Source organism: Phragmites australis, chromosome 14, assembly GCF_958298935.1.
Source record: "Phragmites australis chromosome 14, lpPhrAust1.1, whole genome shotgun sequence".
Lineage (NCBI taxonomy): Eukaryota > Viridiplantae > Streptophyta > Magnoliopsida > Poales > Poaceae > Phragmites > Phragmites australis.
Genome location: NC_084934.1, coordinates 24,464,445 through 24,481,941, shown reverse-complemented (window position 1 = coordinate 24,481,941; position 17,497 = coordinate 24,464,445). Strand labels below are relative to the sequence as shown.

Here is a 17,497-nt window from a genome sequence, read left to right as displayed (position 1 = left end):
GACAGACCCGTTCTAAATAATCTAGCCCCACTAAAATAAGCTATAAGGGCTTGACAACAAAGACTGTAAAAGTAAACCTACCTGCAGTATAGTAATTGTGATTTTGGTATAGTAATTGTGATTTTGGCGTGCAAGGGCATGCATCCTGCATGGCTGCATTCCAGCTTGATGTACCAGTACTATCATCTCCAGAGTCTAATTGTGATTTTGGTATAGTAATTGTGATTTTGACGTGCAAGGGCATGCATCCTGCATGGCTGCATTCCAGCTTGATGTACCAGTACTATCATCTCCAGAGTCTATTTTATGTAATATCCAATATATAATAGTAATTGGTACTCATGCTGGATTTTCTGTCATGTTTTAAGTGTTAAATACTATACAATGACACTTAAGAGCATGTACAGAGAGACAAATAGCCATTGTCAGCCGTTGAAGTAGTTGATAGAGCTTTGGCCAGAAGGCCTGACCTCTTTCTCTTTTTCGCTCCTCCACGTCTTAGAACATTCTATGTGACAAGGCTTATAGACAGCTGACAACAAGTCTCTTGCATCTTACTGGAGGATTGCAACTTTTCAAACTAAGAGGACGAATATTGACTTAACAATAGCCACTGGGCATCGCATACACATATCACAACATCAGGAGATTTTTTGTTTTCTCCAAGCTCACAACTTAGGATAACAGATTAGATTAAAACAAAGCACTGCAAGGTTCAATTAATGTTCTTTTGCCCCCCGGTAAAGCATCTGCAAGAGTGATCCATGGGTGGCAGAGACATATTTCTCTCTGAGATGCCAATTACTCTTGAGGTTGAGCTAAGTTCATACGTCCTATTTATCGATACATTTTCTCTGCAAGTTCATCAACTATCTTGAACCCATAGTCTCACAGTCCTATCATTATCAAGGCCGCCGGAGGCAATTTTGTTATCTGTCGGATGGCATGATACCGAGATGACAGTGTCAGTATGGCCTTCCAGTTTCTGAACAATATTTCTCCCTTGGAGGTCCCATATGTACACACAATTTTCTTCTGATCTACTAACAATGTACTTCCTGTTCGTAACGGAAAACACAGACTGGATGCAATATACTCTGTTCACATGTCCACTGTACACCTTCAAGAACTTGCCAGTAGCGAAATTGCATAGTTTCTGCAAGGTGGCAATAATAAAGTTAGGAAGCATATTTCCAGCAACCACAAAATTCCCAAACAAAATAACTACCTGTCATCATATTATGCGAAGTGGGAACCACAACCACCATCATGAATAAAACTGTGCTAGCAACTAGCATACAACACCACCTAAGTTTCTCAGCTCCATGACATGAAACAAAAATGCAACTAACCAGCCTACATGAAGCTCCAAGGGGCATTTATGTGCAGTGGTTGACATGGATCAAACTAAGACCAAGGATTGACACCACAATGTCCACAGGAAGTTTCACTTGATATATGCATGCCATTACGTTAAATGTGAACATAAATTACAGCAGTGAATTTTCGAAAACATTTAACAACCAGACAATACACAAATAACAGAACTTGCTCTATCGCTTCATAGAATCAATCAAAAACTCAATGAACCTAGAGTGATTTTCCTCTTGCTATGGATAAAAAGGATTTTACTCATTAGGATGACTCAGACAGTAGCATTTTAAGATCTAAATTTTCCGTCCCTGGTGGTGGCATATGGACCTTCCATGCCAACAAGACTGGATATAAGACAAGATTGCAGTCATAATTGTTGTACAAGGAATTATAATTGTAATAATTTCAGGTAATGTGTCACGATGCTCTGCTATTATGCCTCATAATAATACAAGGCAATGTAAGAAATTTGTCAAGATGTACTGCACCAGTCAAAGAAAAAAAACTTTTTTCTTTCAAACAAGAAATATAAATTTATTAGGTTCTAGAAGCTATATCGGCACTTTTGGGTCTTAACTATGCATCCTGAGCCGTGATAGACAAACTCGTAGAAACTTGGCAGGCCTTAAAGGTAGTAATATGTAATAGCTGGTATCATAAGAATAAATAAGTTTAAGAACATTGATGTAACATTCTGGAATACAAGGTTTACTAGTGGGAGTTACAGTATCCAGTGTTTCTGACAAACTGAATGTAAAAGCCTACAGAGATGTGACACTTGGAACTGCTGCAATAGGTAGAGACTACTGTAACAAGCAATCATGTTGCAACAATACAAAGAAGTTGAATGTAAGGTACAAACTACAACAAATAGCATTATAACAGGTATCATAATTGTTTGAGTAGTGATAGCGAAGGCAAAGGCGAGCAGAGGTCACAAACTCACAGCAAGGATGAAGCAAAAAAGTATTAGAAGTTGGGTTTATTTTTGGGTTTAGCATGACCCTAGAAAATAGCCAAACAAGTAAACGACATTACAAGCACTGTTCTAAAAGGCGGGCGCCTAGCGCCTAATTGCCACCTAGCTCATCTAGGCAGCCACCTAACCCATGTAGGCCCCACCCCAATGTCCACCCAGCACCTAGCGGCTATAGCACTTTTCAGAACACCAATGACATAAAATAGGATGCATACATCCATCAGTATCTAAACATTATGAATAGAGAAATGAAGTTTGGCAGGAAACTGGCACAAAAGTATAAAGAAACTAGTCATGCATCATCTAAAGCTTAAATTTTAGTCGTTTAGTAGCTGTATTATTTTTAAAAATGTGGAATCTATACAAGAAACAGGATATGCTTAAATTACCTCAGTAATAGTAAATTATATGACTGGAAGTAACAGTCTGCTAGCAAAGATTTTCTATTAGAGAGAATAAAAGATCAACCCTGTAGCTTCATTTTAACTTCAGACATCAGAGTTGAGATGGGTTCTTGGTCATAGTAAAGAGATTCAATTGAAGCTGAAAGTCAGGCCAAAACTATCTAGAGTCAGCAGTTAGTATAACTATATCAAAATGCATCAACGTTACCTCGACACCCAAAAGCTTTTAAAAAGATTAAGCTACACGCCAGCAATTTTGATTTGCATATCGCACAGAAAATAGCAGGAGCTTCCCGTCCTCAATGACTATGAGTGATGTGAAGTTCACAACACCTAAGGGAAGGGACCTATCTATGAGCTTCTTTTGAACCTCGATTACAAAAAGATTATAGATTATCTAGATTTCTAGACAGTTTCATCACAAAGACTTGATACTGTAAGGAGTTGACCACTAAATGTCTAAATGTGTAAACGTTATTATGAATCAGCAGTGAATTAATTGGTCATACCAGTGAGTCATCCAGCGTGGCGACGAGGATGAACTTGCCATTGGGCGAGAACATGGAGAAGGACACCGCGGGCTTCTTGTCGTCGATGACCGTCTTGAGGCAAGCCCCAGTCTTCGCGTCCCAAATCTTGCAGCTCCCGTCATGGCTTCCGGACACAATGATGGAGCCGTCCCCGATGAAGTGGACGGAGGTAACGGGCTCGGAATGCGCGTCGATTGCGCGGGTGCAGCGGTCGCTCTTGACGTCCCAGTTGCGCACGGTGCAGTCGAACCCCCCGGAGGCGACCTGCGAGCTGGTCTGCGGGTTAAAGTTGGCGCTGAAGACAAAGTTGGTGTGCCCCTTGAGCACGCGGACGCAGCGGTCGGCGCCGGCGGGCTGCCCGCCGGGGTTGGCGCCGGCGAGGATGGGCCGGATGTCCCAGATGCATAGGGTGCGGTCGTCGGAGGCGGAGCAGAGGTAGAACGATTCCGTGGACCAGGACAGGTCGGAGACACCGGCGGCGTGACCGCGCAGGGTGGCGATGACGGTGAGCGAGGACGGGGAGAGCAGCGCGACCGTCCCGTCGAGGGACGCCGTCGCGAGGAGGCGGCCGCAGGGGGAGAACCGCACGCAGGAGACCGCGAGGCTGTGGTGCGTCGCCGCCCGCACCTGCCGGTACGGCCGGCACGGCGGCACCGGTGCCGGCTGCTGCTGCGGCCCCGACGACTTGGCCGGCGACGGAACCGGCACGGCACCGCGGCGCGCCGTCCTCGCGCGATCGGAAAGTGAAATGCGTCGAATTGTCTGCGGCGTCTTATTACTAGCGCAACACACTTTACCCAACAGAACACTACACAAGTCGGAGCCGTCGATTTGGGGAGGGCGGAGTCAAATACACGAACACGGGCTTGCGGCCGACCGGCACGGCGGCACCGCCTCTCTCTGAGAAAGCCAAGCCGGCCCGATGGATCTGCTGAAGCGGGAGCTGGAGAAGAAGCGGAAGGCGGCGACGGACGACTTCGGCGGGAAGAGCTTCGTGCGGCGCTCGGAGCTGGAGCAGAAGAAGCTCCAGAAGCGCCGCGACGAGCACCGCAAGCTCCTCGCCAAGGCTAGCGCTTCGGCGCCCTCCCCCGATTCCGCCGCCGCCTCCGACCCCAGCAACCCAGACGCCGCAGCCCAGGCCGCGGCGGGGAACCCTAACCCTAGCTCCTCCACCGCCGCAGCAGCGGCCTCCGTCCCGCCCGCCCTCGCGGCGAAGAAGACCACGCAGGAGGAGGCGCTGCTCTCCGAGGAGCGCCGCATCGACGAGCTCGACCTCCCGCGGCACGAAGTGGTGCGGCGCCTCCGCGTGCTGCGCGAGCCCATCACGCTGTTCGGGGAGGACGACGACGCCCGCCTCGCGCGCTTCAAGCTCGTGCTCAAGTCCGGTGTGATTGACGACATCGACGACCTCGACATGACGGAGGGGCAGACCAACGACTTCCTCCGCGACATGATTGAGATGCGCAAGCGGCAGAAGGCCGGAAGGGACACTTATGCAAAGGGCAAGGGTAAGCGTGTTGGCGGGGGTGATGGTGGCGACGGTGGCACTGCTGGAGAAAGCGTAGATGATGGGGACGGTGACGGCAAGAGGAGCGGGGATGATGCCGATGCAGACAAGGACTCGAAGAGGATGAAGACCAAGTTTGAGGAGCTTTGCAACGAAGACAAGATTTTGGTGTTCTTCAAGAGGCTGCTTAACGAGTGGAACCAGGAGCTCGATGAGATGACAGAGCTGGAGAAGCGGACAGCGAAGGGGAAGTCGATGGTTGCAACGTTCAAGCAGTGCGCACGTTATCTCAGCCCCCTGTTCGAGTTCTGCAGGAAGAAGGTGAGAATTCTTTTGGGGGTTTCCATCACAGGGTTGCTTAAATTGTGTTATTAATTTGATTGCATTTCAAATTGAAGTAGTTGTACAAAAATTAACTAAAAAATTGAGTGGGTAGAATTAGAATTTGAATGAAGCTTTTTGCAGCATGGTATACCTGGAAAATTAAGGATTGTGGACAACTAGTTGACGTGATGACCGATGAGTGCAATTTTAGAACTTTGAGTTGGATTAGAAAGAACAGATATCAGGGCTGGACCTCGGGCATAGTTTTTAGCGTTAATTAGATTCATGCCATTATAAATATCGTGGTTTTGAAATATGCCATTACAAATCCGGTATTAGGAAACATGCCATTACAAATCTATGGAAATTATATACATGCCATTATCGTTACAAATCAGGCACATCTCGTAATGTCATGGATCCAATTTTAGGAGATTTGTAATGTCATGAATTCAAATTTCAGGAGATTCATAATGGCATGGATCCAATTTTCAGCAGATTTATAATGGCATGAACCCAATTTCAAGAGATTTATAATGACATGTTTTCAAATACCGAATTTATAATGACATATTTCAAAACCAAAATATTTATGATGGCATGAATCTGATTAACCCTAGTTTTCATTGGATTTAGAAACTCTTTCTTAAATTGTTTTTTATTCTTGCACTTCAAAATGTTTTGCTTATTTTGGGAGGAGCTTTTTTTTTTCTAGAATATGCAGGAGAGTTGCGCATCTTTGTATTAAGGGAGAAAATACTAAAAGTTACACGACGACCCTCGCCGGGCCTTAGACTTTGAATCTGATCAACAAAGGAAAAGGAAAATTACAATAGGGGTAACAACTAGGAGATAGAACCGGTGTCTCTGTTTAGATAACAGAGGCAAACACGAGCAACCGTTCTCTGAGAACAGCAAGTTGTTTCGCCCCTGCACTACACCAACGATCAATCTCGTCCCAAATGAGAACCACCATTGAGTCCGAAGAGATGTTGAAGGGAGGAGCTTAAATAACGAGTTAACGACCTAGTTGCAAGATGTTGAAGGGACAAAGATAATTTTGTTGACATTGACATAATTTTGTTGGGCTAAATGACCTAGTTCATCTGTTCACTCGTTAAATGTAATGAATTTTTTTTTTACAACAGAGTTATAAATGGTCAACTAATATTTCAACAGTAACATGTAATTCATGTTCTGTAACTGCACTTTGTGATATGATGATGATGGAAAATACAACCTATTTGTATTTGCATAATTTTCAATAACCATTTGAGTTCAATCTATTTCACTTGTATTTTGTGATCATATGAAGGATATTGCATGGGAACTACTTAAAGTTATGATATATTCTGATAGATTGTTAGGTTGGTACCTCAAGATGAAAACACCATCTTTCTTTATTTATAGTCCAGTAGCTTGGGAACTAACAAGCTTACTTTTTGCAAAAGATATATAGTAATCGAATATCTACACCCATCATGGAAAGCATGTACTGTTTCTCAATCACCGACTCATCGTGATGCTAAGACTTCAGCAATTTTTTGTTTGGGCATTTTCACAAATTCTGTGTGTTTTACAATACATATCATGTCCTCTTGAAAATCATTTCATTTCTATAGTACTCGTGAAAATAAACACTACTTCAACGAGTTTCTACTCAAGTTGTTTTTGCATCGTGTATTATTTGCAAGCTCAATACACCTCTTATGCATGTAAGGAGTATCTACAAACAAGCACAGACAATTAATGCATAATATTTGGAGTTCTCATATTCTGGCTGTCAGACTTACTAAAATGATGAAAATAAATTATTTGAAAATTTTGGGATGCAGGGACTCGAGTGTTATTGACGTGTGGAATTTCAAGCCCTAACTTCATACAAACAATTATTTCTTACACATTCAAGGTTTTGGTTGTTCATTCATTTGCACTTGTCCTATATTAGCGCAGGTTCTGATTCTGGCATACTGTGGTCCCAAATTGTTGTTAATGTAGTACTGCAATTTAGCTGAACTTTCAACTAAAAATTATGGTTCCTGGCTGAGATTCAGCTTCGATATAACTATTATTGCATCGCCATGGGGCATGGGTTCAGCTTCTTGTCATACCTCTGCTCGAGCTAAATTCTGATGCTCACATCTGAATATTGATTATGTATACCATTTACTGCTAATGTTATTACAGCCTTTCCTGACTCAAGTTTTGGCGTTTCTGACATTAACTGTTGTTGAATATGTTTAGGTTCTTCCTGATGACATCCGACAAGCATTGCTCTTTATTGTGGAGTGCTGCATGAAGCGTGATTATTTAGCAGCAATGGACCAATACATCAAGCTGGCCATTGGGAACGCACCATGGCCTATTGGAGTCACTATGGTTGGTATCCACGAGCGTTCTGCTCGAGAAAAGATCTACACAAATAGTGTCGCCCACATCATGAATGATGAGACCACTCGCAAGTACCTTCAGTCAATCAAGAGGCTTATGACCCTTTGCCAGCGGCGTTATCCCGCGCTCCCCTCAAAATCAGTGGAGTTCAACAGCCTGGCAAATGGGAGTGACCTGCAGGCGCTTTTATCAGAGGAGAATGGTTCGGGCAAAGCTTCTGAGGAAAGGCTCCGGTTGATGCCAGCATCAAAGGAGTAATGCTTTAATACGCTAGCTTGGATCACAAATAGAGTTTGAGATCTCTGTAATATCAACGCTCAGTTTTCCCTGCCTTTTTTTCTTCTTCTTCTGTTTTGTACTGATGAAGAGAACAGCAGCAGAATCATGCATGTTAATCAAATTGCTTACAAAGATATTAGACTGTCTTCAATCATATTCCATTCATTTCGTTCTCTTCCCGATTCTTTTCTCCGTTCTTATTCCTTTTATTTTCTCTCATTTTCAACAGCTTTCTTCCCTTTGAAGGGAATCGTGAAAGGAAAAGAGAGAGAATCCCGACCTGGAGGGAATGACCCTGGGAATCCCTTCGCAACGAGAACCGTGAAGGAAAACCGTTGGAGCGTTGAAGGGAACGAAAATCCCGTCGTGAAGAGATTTTGGTCCCTAAAAGGAAACCGTTGGACACAGTCTTATCTTTATCACTAGAGTTGGTTGGGTAAGTTTCATAATATGGGCTTCATTCCAGAAAACCATTTTTAACTATCGTCGTCCTGCTGCAGTAGTGTTATCGGATTCATCAGGTTTGGTAAATCCTAGTTCCGTCAATACTGCAACTGATATACGAATTGCAAACCATGCTGCATCTATCACATGATTGTAAGTTCTGGTACCACATGCTCACGTGTGCAACATCAAAATCCATGGATTCAACTCATCTGAAGGCACAACGTGGATCTTGTTTGCTTTTTTCTGAATCTGACTACACCATAGCCTTATTCAGGTCGCAATTAATCTTGTTTTCCCTTTTTGCAGCTTGCATATCTGGAAATTGTTTTGCAGCAGCAGATCCCTTCCTCAGTTTCCCTTCTGCTGGATTCTTGGTAAGTGCGCCCACTGCAGTGAAGCAACCAATGATACTTTGCTAACAACATGAAGAAATCTTAATGGATAATGCTGTACAAAGCCAGAAACTGATGAGGCAAAAAACTGTTTGGAGCTTGCAGTCAGCTGAAGAGTGCTCACGTTTTTAGAAGCAGCGCTGAAGGCCTCTTTGTGGGTGATGCTAGGATCTCTCGCCTTGATCCTCCTTATCTCCTCCCTGATAACAGATTGAACCCATGTTAAAGATCTCGTTAACTCACCTAAACAGCAGAGTACTACTAGAGATTGGTTAGAACATGTTAAAATATTGATCTCAACATATCCAGTTCTTGGTCTATATCAAACAATACTGAACATTAGAATGGAGCGGGCATTTCATATGTACTCGACTTGTATGAATGCATCAGAAGCATGTTGCATGATTTGTATATCTTGTACAGTACTATACAGCAAATGCAAAGATGTATGAGTGCAGTAACAATATCAGTGACTAGTGAGTGGCTTATTTCTGGTCATTACTTGATGAAACAGTTGTAGGCTGACGGTGTCCGCTGCTTCCTAACTGGAGCTGCAAAGATGTTTGAAACCTTGCTTGATTAGGAAAAAAAAAACCACACGAAAAAAATACAGTAAAAAATACTGCGCATGCATCATCATCTACGTTTGTTAACCGTATGGAAGACATTGTTCTCTGCAACCTCCATCTCCCTGTCCTCTCCACTGCTCTCGTCCGAGTCCCTTGGCGGCTGATAAACGCCTGGCTCCTGTTTCATCAGATCCACACACATCATTTGATAGATTCAGGCGCACGATTGTAAGAGAAAGAACAATGCCACGCGCTTGTCCATGCAAAGGGAAGGAAGACGGTGATGACCTGCAGGGGCAGCTCGACGGACGCCGGCGCTGCAGCCGCCAGCGTCGGCGGCAGTGTGACGGAGAGGATGCCGGAGCAGTCGCCGCACTGCACGGCCACCGTCTTCAGCTGCGGGCTGCCACCGCACGGCACTCTCACCTGCATGCACGAGTGCCGCATATATACGTGATCGTGCGCGCATGCTCAGGATGATCGGGTCTCGATCGTTTCTTACCAGCAGGATGGTGGCGCAGAAGTTGCACTGCACGTAGCCGAGCTGCTCCTGGAGGAGGCCGAAGCAAGGGTGGCGCACCGACGACGACATGGCTGTGCGGCAAGTGTGGTAGTGTGACTGTACTACTGCTGTCCTGCCATCACCCAGGGCTCGCAATTTGTAGGCGCTAACGAGGATCAGCTTAACGAGTAACCCAACATTATCTTTGCAGAACCGGGTAAGATGCACGTCGTTTAATATATGGGTGACATGTGCTTGGAGCATGTGAGTGACAGTGCTTGCAATCAATGAAGTGAACCAGTTCTCGATCTCAATCTCAAGCAAGCCAAGTGCCCGAACAGGAAGTCATGGCAACCCCTTGGGACAGGTCCCTTGTTTCTACAGGCCACAAGAGGTTTCAGCCTTTCAGGGAAAATCTTATCAGGCGAACAACAAGCATGTGAAAATCGGTGCCTTCTCGCAGTCGAGATCTGCAGATTAGCTTTAAAAAAGCAGACTCACCGTGCAGGCAAGTCTCCGATCAGAAATCCATGCACATCCAACAGGTAACGCCGTAATGGTCATGGCGAAAATGGCACGGTTGCTTGATGTTGCAGACACTGTATACTGATCGGCCGAACTCAAAAGTACTTTTTTTGCAGGTCGGGCAAACAGTTACTCCTCAGATTGCGATTGCCATGCAGAGGCTCCTCGGTTCTGTTGTTTCAGCGTCTTGCAACCCTGAAGATTCCTCCATTCCGGGCATGCCGACTGAATAGGAGATTCCGGCACAAAAAAATGACTCGTTCGTTCTCCTTCCCATGCATGCGTAATTGCGTACTGCATACACCGACGAAGGTGATCTGAAAATGTTCATTATACGTTCGAGATGCAAAAATGCCTAGTAAATGTAAAAAACTCCCTCTCCACCAATCACTGAGTGCGATGGTTGAAGGACCTCTTCACCACCTGGCGCACCCCATATTGCAACACCGACCACCATCTACCCTATCGATGGCAACACCAGTGAAACATCAACGCCGAACCTTTGACATGTCCACTGTCTGATGAAGCACACATCTCGCCTCACGGCGGCCAATGATGACCATGCAGCATACGCAACTTATGGTGCAAGCTCGGTCTTCTCAAAGATGAACTCAAACCATTAGAAGTCATTCTGCAGAGTATATGGCTATGTTTGAAGGACCGTTGTTGTCAGAAATGATTTTCACATTGGAATGAAGCCATTGTCGATCTTAGTTTCTTGCTAGATAGGGAATGTGAAAGAGGTGCAACGCAAGATAAAAAAAATGTCCCTACAATAGCCAAGAGAAAAAGGGAGCCTGCAATCCCGAGACGGGAGCTAGGTGATTTGCTCACTTCATCCCTAGAGAATAGTCCTTTTGTGTTTTTTAAGAACCTTGTTGTCCCATGTACTTCACTCATCTAGACTTTATTCTATACTCATCTAGACTTTTTAATGTAAATTGGCAGCTCTCCTATCTGTTTTGTTTAAAAAAAAGAGATACTCACTCTGTAAACACGTACCTTATACTTCCAAGTGTACGAAGTGTCGCGTTTCGTTGTTTCTTCAGTACGGCCTGATGTGGAGGAGATGACTGGTGAGCTATAGCTATTAGCTTGCCATATCCATATGGTAATATCAAGCATGTATCAGTACAATATGGAGTACCATAAACAAGTTAAACCGAGTCCAGCGGCTGGTGTGTCTGTGTGTTACGATGTTGTGCTAGTTCGTAGGAGTATTAGCACAGGGCTAAACAATAATTCTCCCATTACGTAAGAAACCAATATATGAAATAACATATTAGTAACGGTTGCTTAATATGCGTCACTAATATGATCTCGGACGAGGACTTGTCTCAGACCCGTCACTAATAATAGCAGTGACGGGTCACTTCACAAACCGTCACTAATGACTTACAGTTGTCACCCGTCACTAATAACTATGGATCAGACCCGAAAAAACTATTTGTTGCACTTTTATGTCAACTCCTCGGCCTTGGCTCCTCATTTCTCTCCTTCACTCTCTCTCCCCCGAGCTCCCAAGTTGCCCGCTACGACGGAAGCAGTGGTGGCCACGCCGGCCCGCGCAGACCCTTCGCTTCGCCCACCTTCACCACCTCCTTGACAGCGCCATGGTTGCCTCAGGTGCCGCCTCCATCGCGCCCGGCACGGTCTACTTCCTCGACAACTCCAGCCTCTCCTTCAAGCCCAAGTCTGGTGGCGGCAGGATGACCTCAAGTGATGGATCCATAGTGACCGGATCCAGTGCTCGAGATCCAGCACGCGTGACTGAGATCCAAGGTGCATGGTGGATCCATGGCCACTGGCCGATGGACGACATGTGGCCGGGTGAGCGGTGGTAGTGGAACAATGCATCTCTAGGTAAAGGTAAGCACCAAAGCACATCATGCGTAATCCATGGCGTGGCCTCTGGTGGCGGTGACGACTGCTACGAGGTGGGCGGCACGAACTCATCTCTCCCTCTTGTCCTCACCGTTGCGACCTCCTCGAGGTCGATAGATCCGGCCGCTGTCGCCAACAATCTTGCTCTCTGGGTGTTTCTTGCTTCCTCCTTTCATATGCCTACATAGATTCATGATGCGTCTTTTCGAGCTATTTCAGGTTCTAGGCCTGAAGATGATGCCGATTGTAAAACACTTTTCTACAATATCATTCATGATTATAAGGTGCTATATGTTAGTTATGTTTCTCATTCTTGCCGCATAATGATGTAGTTTATAGATATATGTTCTTCCAGTGTTATAAATTGTTTCATTCTTTTTCAGGAGGGAACACATGAAAGAACTAGGTCCTTGCCAAAGCCTCCCTTTGCTCATACCTGTAATCCTCACCTAGATGAGATTATGTTATTGTTGTTTGTACAGCTTATATAGTGATGCTTTAGTGTTCTGTTCAGAACACTGCTGAACAAGTCTGTTTGCTGCTTGCAACTACTGCTGTTGTTCTATGCGTGCGGCGTAGCACGCGGACCATCCTAGTACGTATTTTAACTTTGCTGGCTGTTTGCAATGCTAGCATTTCGTTCCTAATCTGACTATTGGGGCTCCTGTGATTCAGAGCTTGAGGAAACACACCAAGTATGATGAATTTTCTTTCCTTTGTTTATAGAGATAACTTCTGTTTCTATATACACCTTCTAAATTTATCGTGTTATACGTAGAAAAGAAACATTTCATACTACTACGTCCATTAGTATCAATTATATGATTTTTTTTTTCAGACTCAACCAGGTCATACTGTGTCGCACACTCAACCTAGACACGACCCGTAGTATCGTACTGTATCTGAACCGTGTCTACAGTGTCGGATCTCGAGCCGACACAGTAGATATGGCCTATTTAGACTGCTCTAAGCTCGATTAAGTTCCACATCTAGCATGCATAAAGTAGATGACTACTTAGAAGAAAAGAAGGACCTGCAGCTGTGCAGGCTGATGCACTAGAGCTGTGAGCACAAGGCGTGTAGTTGCGAGCATGGAGGTCAGTGATGACTGCGAGTAGTGGAGCACGGAGGTCGACGAAGGCGTCAAGCGTGGCGAGAACGGAGATCGGCGAGCCGAGCTTCTACATCTGCGACCTGCGTCGCTTTTTTACAGAAAGGACAGGCATCTGGGCCTAAAAAGTCAGCAGATTTTTCGTTCGTTAATGGGCTGCCTGCTAGTACTAACAACTAGTAATAGCCTTGAACTCCATTACCTGCCTAAAACAATTGCACGGAGGAGGGGGGGGGGTGCGGAGCCCAGGTTGGCCGGCACCTGGCTCCGCCCCTGGCTGTGGGTGCCAAAGGTTCGGTTGCATGCGTGCCTTTGCCTTGCAGTTCAGGCCTCCGCGCGCCGCGGTAACATGAATGTGCCGGCACGTCCATGCACGGCAAAAGAAAATCTGAAACAGAATGTACAGAGAAAGCCGTACGTTCTAAGTGCAAGCGTGTTCGTTGGCCACTTGGCCTTTGTTGGGCGAACTGAAGCAGCGACGGGGCCACCAAGTGCCAGTGACGGTCCCAGAGATTTAGAGAGCCTGGGCGGGCGTGCGAGAGATAGGCGCAGGTCGTGCGCTCGCTGAGGAGATGCTTGTGCAGTTGTATGAGCTAGGTTTTACTCAAAATTTGATCGGCTTATATAGTAAATTCCCTCATTACCTACATACATATACTGGGGCGGCCAGGGGCGGAGCTTGGGTTCGCCACTGCCAAGTGCAGTTAGCAGGAAGAGGACACGATTGTTCGGTATGCACGATCAGGTTATTGTTTTAATCGAGATTTTCAGTTTAGATTATCCCATCCTTAGTTTCAACAAACAGTTTAGATTCGATTCCATCCTGTTTCCTATCTATAAATAGCTATGCACGTCGCTGCCATTTGCATCTCACCACCGCAGCCACTTTTTCGTCTACCTCACGCGCTGCAAAGATGAAGCTTCATTTCGCCATCTGCATCGTTCTCCTTCTAAATGGTGTGCATGCTTGATTGTTTTGCTTTTTCTGTTCTTAGAGTTCGCTATCGATTAATAATCGACATGACGTGCGCTATTTTAATTTGCATGGTCGCGTAGCTGCTCATATAGAGTCCCGGCGGCAGGGTGCCTCCGACGACGCCGACCAGCGGTATAAACTGTTCGTGTTTGGTGACTCCTTCGCCGACACCGGCAACGTCCCGATGTCAGACAAGAGCGGCACGTCGCGTGCCTGGTACTACCCCTACGGAAGCTCGGACTACGACCACGACAAGAAACCAACCGGACGCTTCTCCAACGGCATGGTCCAATCTGATTTCGTCGGTACGTAAGCAAGCTCAGATCCATCTATATCTTAGTGAAGCACTCGCTATAACCACGTAGAATTTCTTTGTGCATCACTAGACCTATTCGCCATGCATGTATGCGTCTTTGCCATGTCTCTCTTGGTCGTTTGCAGCGAAGATTCTGGGGCGGGACGAGTCCCCTCCGGCGGAAAGGCTAAGGGGCCAGAACGGGGTCGACCCGTTTGGCATGAACTTCGCCGTCGGCGGCGCCGGCGCGTACGAGGTGTCGCGAGAGGCACCGACGCTCGGCGAGCAGATCGACAAATTCATGAGGCTGGTTAGGCACGGCATCATCGACGAAGACCTCAAGGATTCGGTCGCGCTGGTCGCCTTCTCCGGCAGCCATGACTATGCACGCGTCAACATGTCCAGCTACGCCGACGTGAGTACCAACACTGGTGAACCGATCGACAGATTGGTCGGCGGACATGTGATATATTTTTCACGCGCTTGATTACTTTTGCTGCTCGCAGATTGTTGCCGTGGCCAAAAACGTGGTGGACACGATCGCCGACGGCGTCGACCGGCTACAGGAGCTCGGTGTGCAGAAGGTGCTGGTGAACTCTCTGCCCCCGCTCGGCTGCAGGCCTTGGTGGTCTAGGTCGAACAACTACACCGCTTGTTACGGCCCCCAGGACGTGGTCACAAGCGTCCACAACATGTATCTCAAACAGAAGCTGGGTGAATCGGATACCATCCTCCTGCTCGATCTCAACACCATCTTCATCAAAATCATCGTTAGTCACGGTACGGTATTCAACCGCGTGCCTTCGTCTCTCGGTCACCAAAAACTAATTGCACACTACTAATTTTTCTCAAAATCACATGATCGCAGGTTCGTCTCCATTCAAGCACAGGTTCACGCCATGCTGTGATAGCTTCGACCCGGTCGGGTACTGTGGGCAGGAAGACGAGGATGGCGACGTGCAGTACAGCGTATGCTCTGTCCCGGACCAGTCTTTCTACTGGGACTACATGCACCCGACGCAGGCCGGCTGGAAGGCTGTCATGGAGCAGCTGGAAGAGCCCATCAAGGGTTTCCTAGATATCTAAATATCTATTGGTAGTTAACATGCGTGGTTGCAATCACGCATGAGTTTGTTAATTAGGTTCTGTATTAATTAGCTTCGATCGATTCTGTTAGTGTTAGCTTCGGTTCTTTTCATGAGATCTCGGTATTTGGTTGGTAGGGATATGTAATTGATAGGTTATAGGAGTGAGTGGTTAGTGAGTCGAACTGCTAGGTTGCCGTATCAGTTGGGCATATTTTGCTTTCCTCGTTGGTCGTTACCAAATATACACTGGTATAATTTTTACAGTGATCTCCTTTCTTTACAAGAATATTACTAGAAGGCGTTGTCTATGGCTCACCTAGGCAAAAAATTGCCTCTCCTCACACGAATTCCCTGTCATTGGATCTTGTGATCAGACGATCCGACATCATCTTCAACCTTCGCCTCCCACCATCTGTGCTCGCCCGCTCCCCCGCCTCCCGCCCTCCTTCAATCGTCCCCGCCTCTGCTGCCCTCGCTGCGCTAGCCTGTCGGCTCAGACGCCCCGACCTGGCCCACCGTTTGTCTCCCGCCGTCTCTCCCGTCACCACCGCCTGGCCTACCTTCCTCCTCTGAACCTCTTTTCTAAGCCCACCAGACCGGCGCGTTCACATGGTCGAGTGAGAGAATCGCGTGATTCGAGTGAGAAATCACCCGAATAAGTTATAGCAATCCCGTACTAGAAAGTAACTGTGAAAAAGCGTAGCAAGTAATTCTCCATGGTGTAATTAAACCCCACCAAATGCGCCTTTCAGTGTAATGCGCTCGCTTGCGCTAGGCTCTTAACCGTGAGGTCCACACGATCGAGAAAAATGACGAGCCCTAGCTCCAGACCCACTGGTGCAATGAAATCTTGCGCTAGTCCATCCACCAATCATACGTTCAGCAAAGAAACACGCCGGGTCTCGTTCTAGCTCGTACGCTGGTGGTGGGCATGGCAAGTGAGCCGTGAGCGAGCTTGCATGCATGTGTTTGCACCAGCGTCATGTGTTTACCTAAGTAAGTTTAGAGGCGGCGAATACCTGCACCTGTCGATGTATTTAAGCATAGATGTTAATGAATAATTCAGCATAGTGAATGGGCTGTGAACATCCAGAGGGACAGCTATGCCTCTTATATTGGTCACTATCCAATGTTGGCATATTTTGCCATTCATATTTTTATTTATGCAGGTATGTTAGGCAACTTTTCATAACTCTTCTACTGAGTTATTGTTGAAAATTATGTAGAAGTGTAGAACAAATCTGGGGCATATATATTGGAGATAAATATGATTACATTTCTTAATGCCTTCGTGGATGGTAGTCTTGCTTTGGTTTCTTAAGCATTTTTAAATTGTTCCTAATGAAACTAAGTTTGTATCATTGCTGATTGTTTCGTTATGACTGTGTGTTAGTATCTAAGGGCGATTATTGTGTATTGCTTCTGCAAGTTCCTAAGTACCACTAACTTTCTGCTTGGCTAATTTCCAGCTGGACAAGGTTTCTACACTAAACCCTAATACAACTTGGTCGGAATAATCTAGCTGGAGCAGCACTTCTCATGATGCTACCGAAGACAGGAGCATCCTCTCTCCCTGCAAGAAAGATGAGATGATTAAGTAGAGTCGAAAGGACCCTTCCTAAATAAAAAGAGTTCTTTTATGGTGGTCCATACTACCTAGTGGTAGGAGGTAGTATAAATCTAATCCGACGATCCACGTAATTGGATATTTTGGTAATTGTAGCAATTTTGTTAAAATTACCCACCATGCTCAATGCCGCAAACGTCGGATCGCTAACCCTAGCCGATGGGTAGCAAATAAACTCTCATACCGAATGCAGATAAAAATGTTAAAACGGCAATGAAATATTATTCTATTTAGAGACATATAACTTCAGTTAATTACTTTCATACCACGTATTTTTCTCCCCAAAATAACCC

At 45.9% G+C, this 17,497-nt stretch overlaps 4 protein-coding genes across 4 annotated transcripts; 2 read left to right on the top strand and 2 right to left on the bottom strand.

The window, feature by feature from the left end:
• Positions 1 to 595: 595 nt before the first annotated feature.
• Positions 596 to 4,118, bottom strand: LOC133890348 (COMPASS-like H3K4 histone methylase component WDR5B; the record flags this gene model as incomplete). The annotated part of the gene is made up of 2 exons (XM_062330747.1): positions 596 to 1,156; positions 3,267 to 4,118. Coding segments are annotated over 2 exons (1,143 nt in total), but the record flags the coding sequence as incomplete, so codon positions are not given.
• LOC133890613 (uncharacterized) lies at positions 4,066 to 7,920 on the top strand. The gene is made up of 2 exons (XM_062331071.1): positions 4,066 to 5,115; positions 7,363 to 7,920. The coding sequence occupies exons 1-2, from the start codon at positions 4,210 to 4,212 to the stop codon at positions 7,765 to 7,767; spliced, it is 1,311 nt and encodes a 436-aa protein (XP_062187055.1). The 5' UTR covers positions 4,066 to 4,209; the 3' UTR covers positions 7,768 to 7,920.
• A 663-nt stretch (positions 7,921 to 8,583) lies between these two features.
• Positions 8,584 to 9,788, bottom strand: LOC133890347 (protein YABBY 7-like). The gene is made up of 6 exons (XM_062330746.1): positions 9,699 to 9,788; positions 9,485 to 9,622; positions 9,272 to 9,374; positions 9,130 to 9,178; positions 8,752 to 8,827; positions 8,584 to 8,622 (listed from the first exon to the last, which is right to left on the bottom strand). Exons 1-6 carry the CDS (start codon positions 9,786 to 9,788, stop codon positions 8,584 to 8,586), a joined length of 495 nt encoding a protein of 164 aa, XP_062186730.1.
• Positions 9,789 to 11,836: 2,048 nt separating this feature from the next.
• LOC133890346 (GDSL esterase/lipase At5g03600-like) lies at positions 11,837 to 15,575 on the top strand. Its single transcript, XM_062330745.1, has 7 exons — positions 11,837 to 12,053; positions 12,327 to 12,391; positions 12,491 to 12,545; positions 14,275 to 14,499; positions 14,636 to 14,904; positions 14,996 to 15,269; positions 15,358 to 15,575. The coding sequence occupies exons 1-7, from the start codon at positions 11,837 to 11,839 to the stop codon at positions 15,573 to 15,575; spliced, it is 1,323 nt and encodes a 440-aa protein (XP_062186729.1).
• The last annotated feature ends 1,922 nt before the right edge of the window (positions 15,576 to 17,497 follow it).

What these genes read in the sequence shown, in the direction of transcription:
- LOC133890613 (XM_062331071.1), top strand. Translation starts at nt 4,210, where the DNA reads ATGGATCTGCTGAAGCGGGAGCTGGAGAAGAAGCGGAAGGCGGCGACG. An exon ending in TCGAGTTCTGCAGGAAGAAG is followed by an intron (nt 5,116 to 7,362) that starts GTGAGAATTCTT and finishes GAATATGTTTAG; the next exon opens with GTTCTTCCTGATGACATCCG.
- LOC133890347 (XM_062330746.1), bottom strand. Translation starts at nt 9,788, where the DNA reads ATGTCGTCGTCGGTGCGCCACCCTTGCTTCGGCCTCCTCCAGGAGCAG. An exon ending in TCTGCGCCACCATCCTGCTG is followed by an intron (nt 9,623 to 9,698) that starts GTAAGAAACGAT and finishes TCGTGCATGCAG; the next exon opens with GTGAGAGTGCCGTGCGGTGG. An exon ending in GCCTACAACTGTTTCATCAA is followed by an intron (nt 8,828 to 9,129) that starts GTAATGACCAGA and finishes ATCTGTTATCAG; the next exon opens with GGAGGAGATAAGGAGGATCA.
- LOC133890346 (XM_062330745.1), top strand. Translation starts at nt 11,837, where the DNA reads ATGGTTGCCTCAGGTGCCGCCTCCATCGCGCCCGGCACGGTCTACTTC. An exon ending in GATGGACGACATGTGGCCGG is followed by an intron (nt 12,054 to 12,326) that starts GTGAGCGGTGGT and finishes GAGCTATTTCAG; the next exon opens with GTTCTAGGCCTGAAGATGAT. An exon ending in GGTCCAATCTGATTTCGTCG is followed by an intron (nt 14,500 to 14,635) that starts GTACGTAAGCAA and finishes GGTCGTTTGCAG; the next exon opens with CGAAGATTCTGGGGCGGGAC.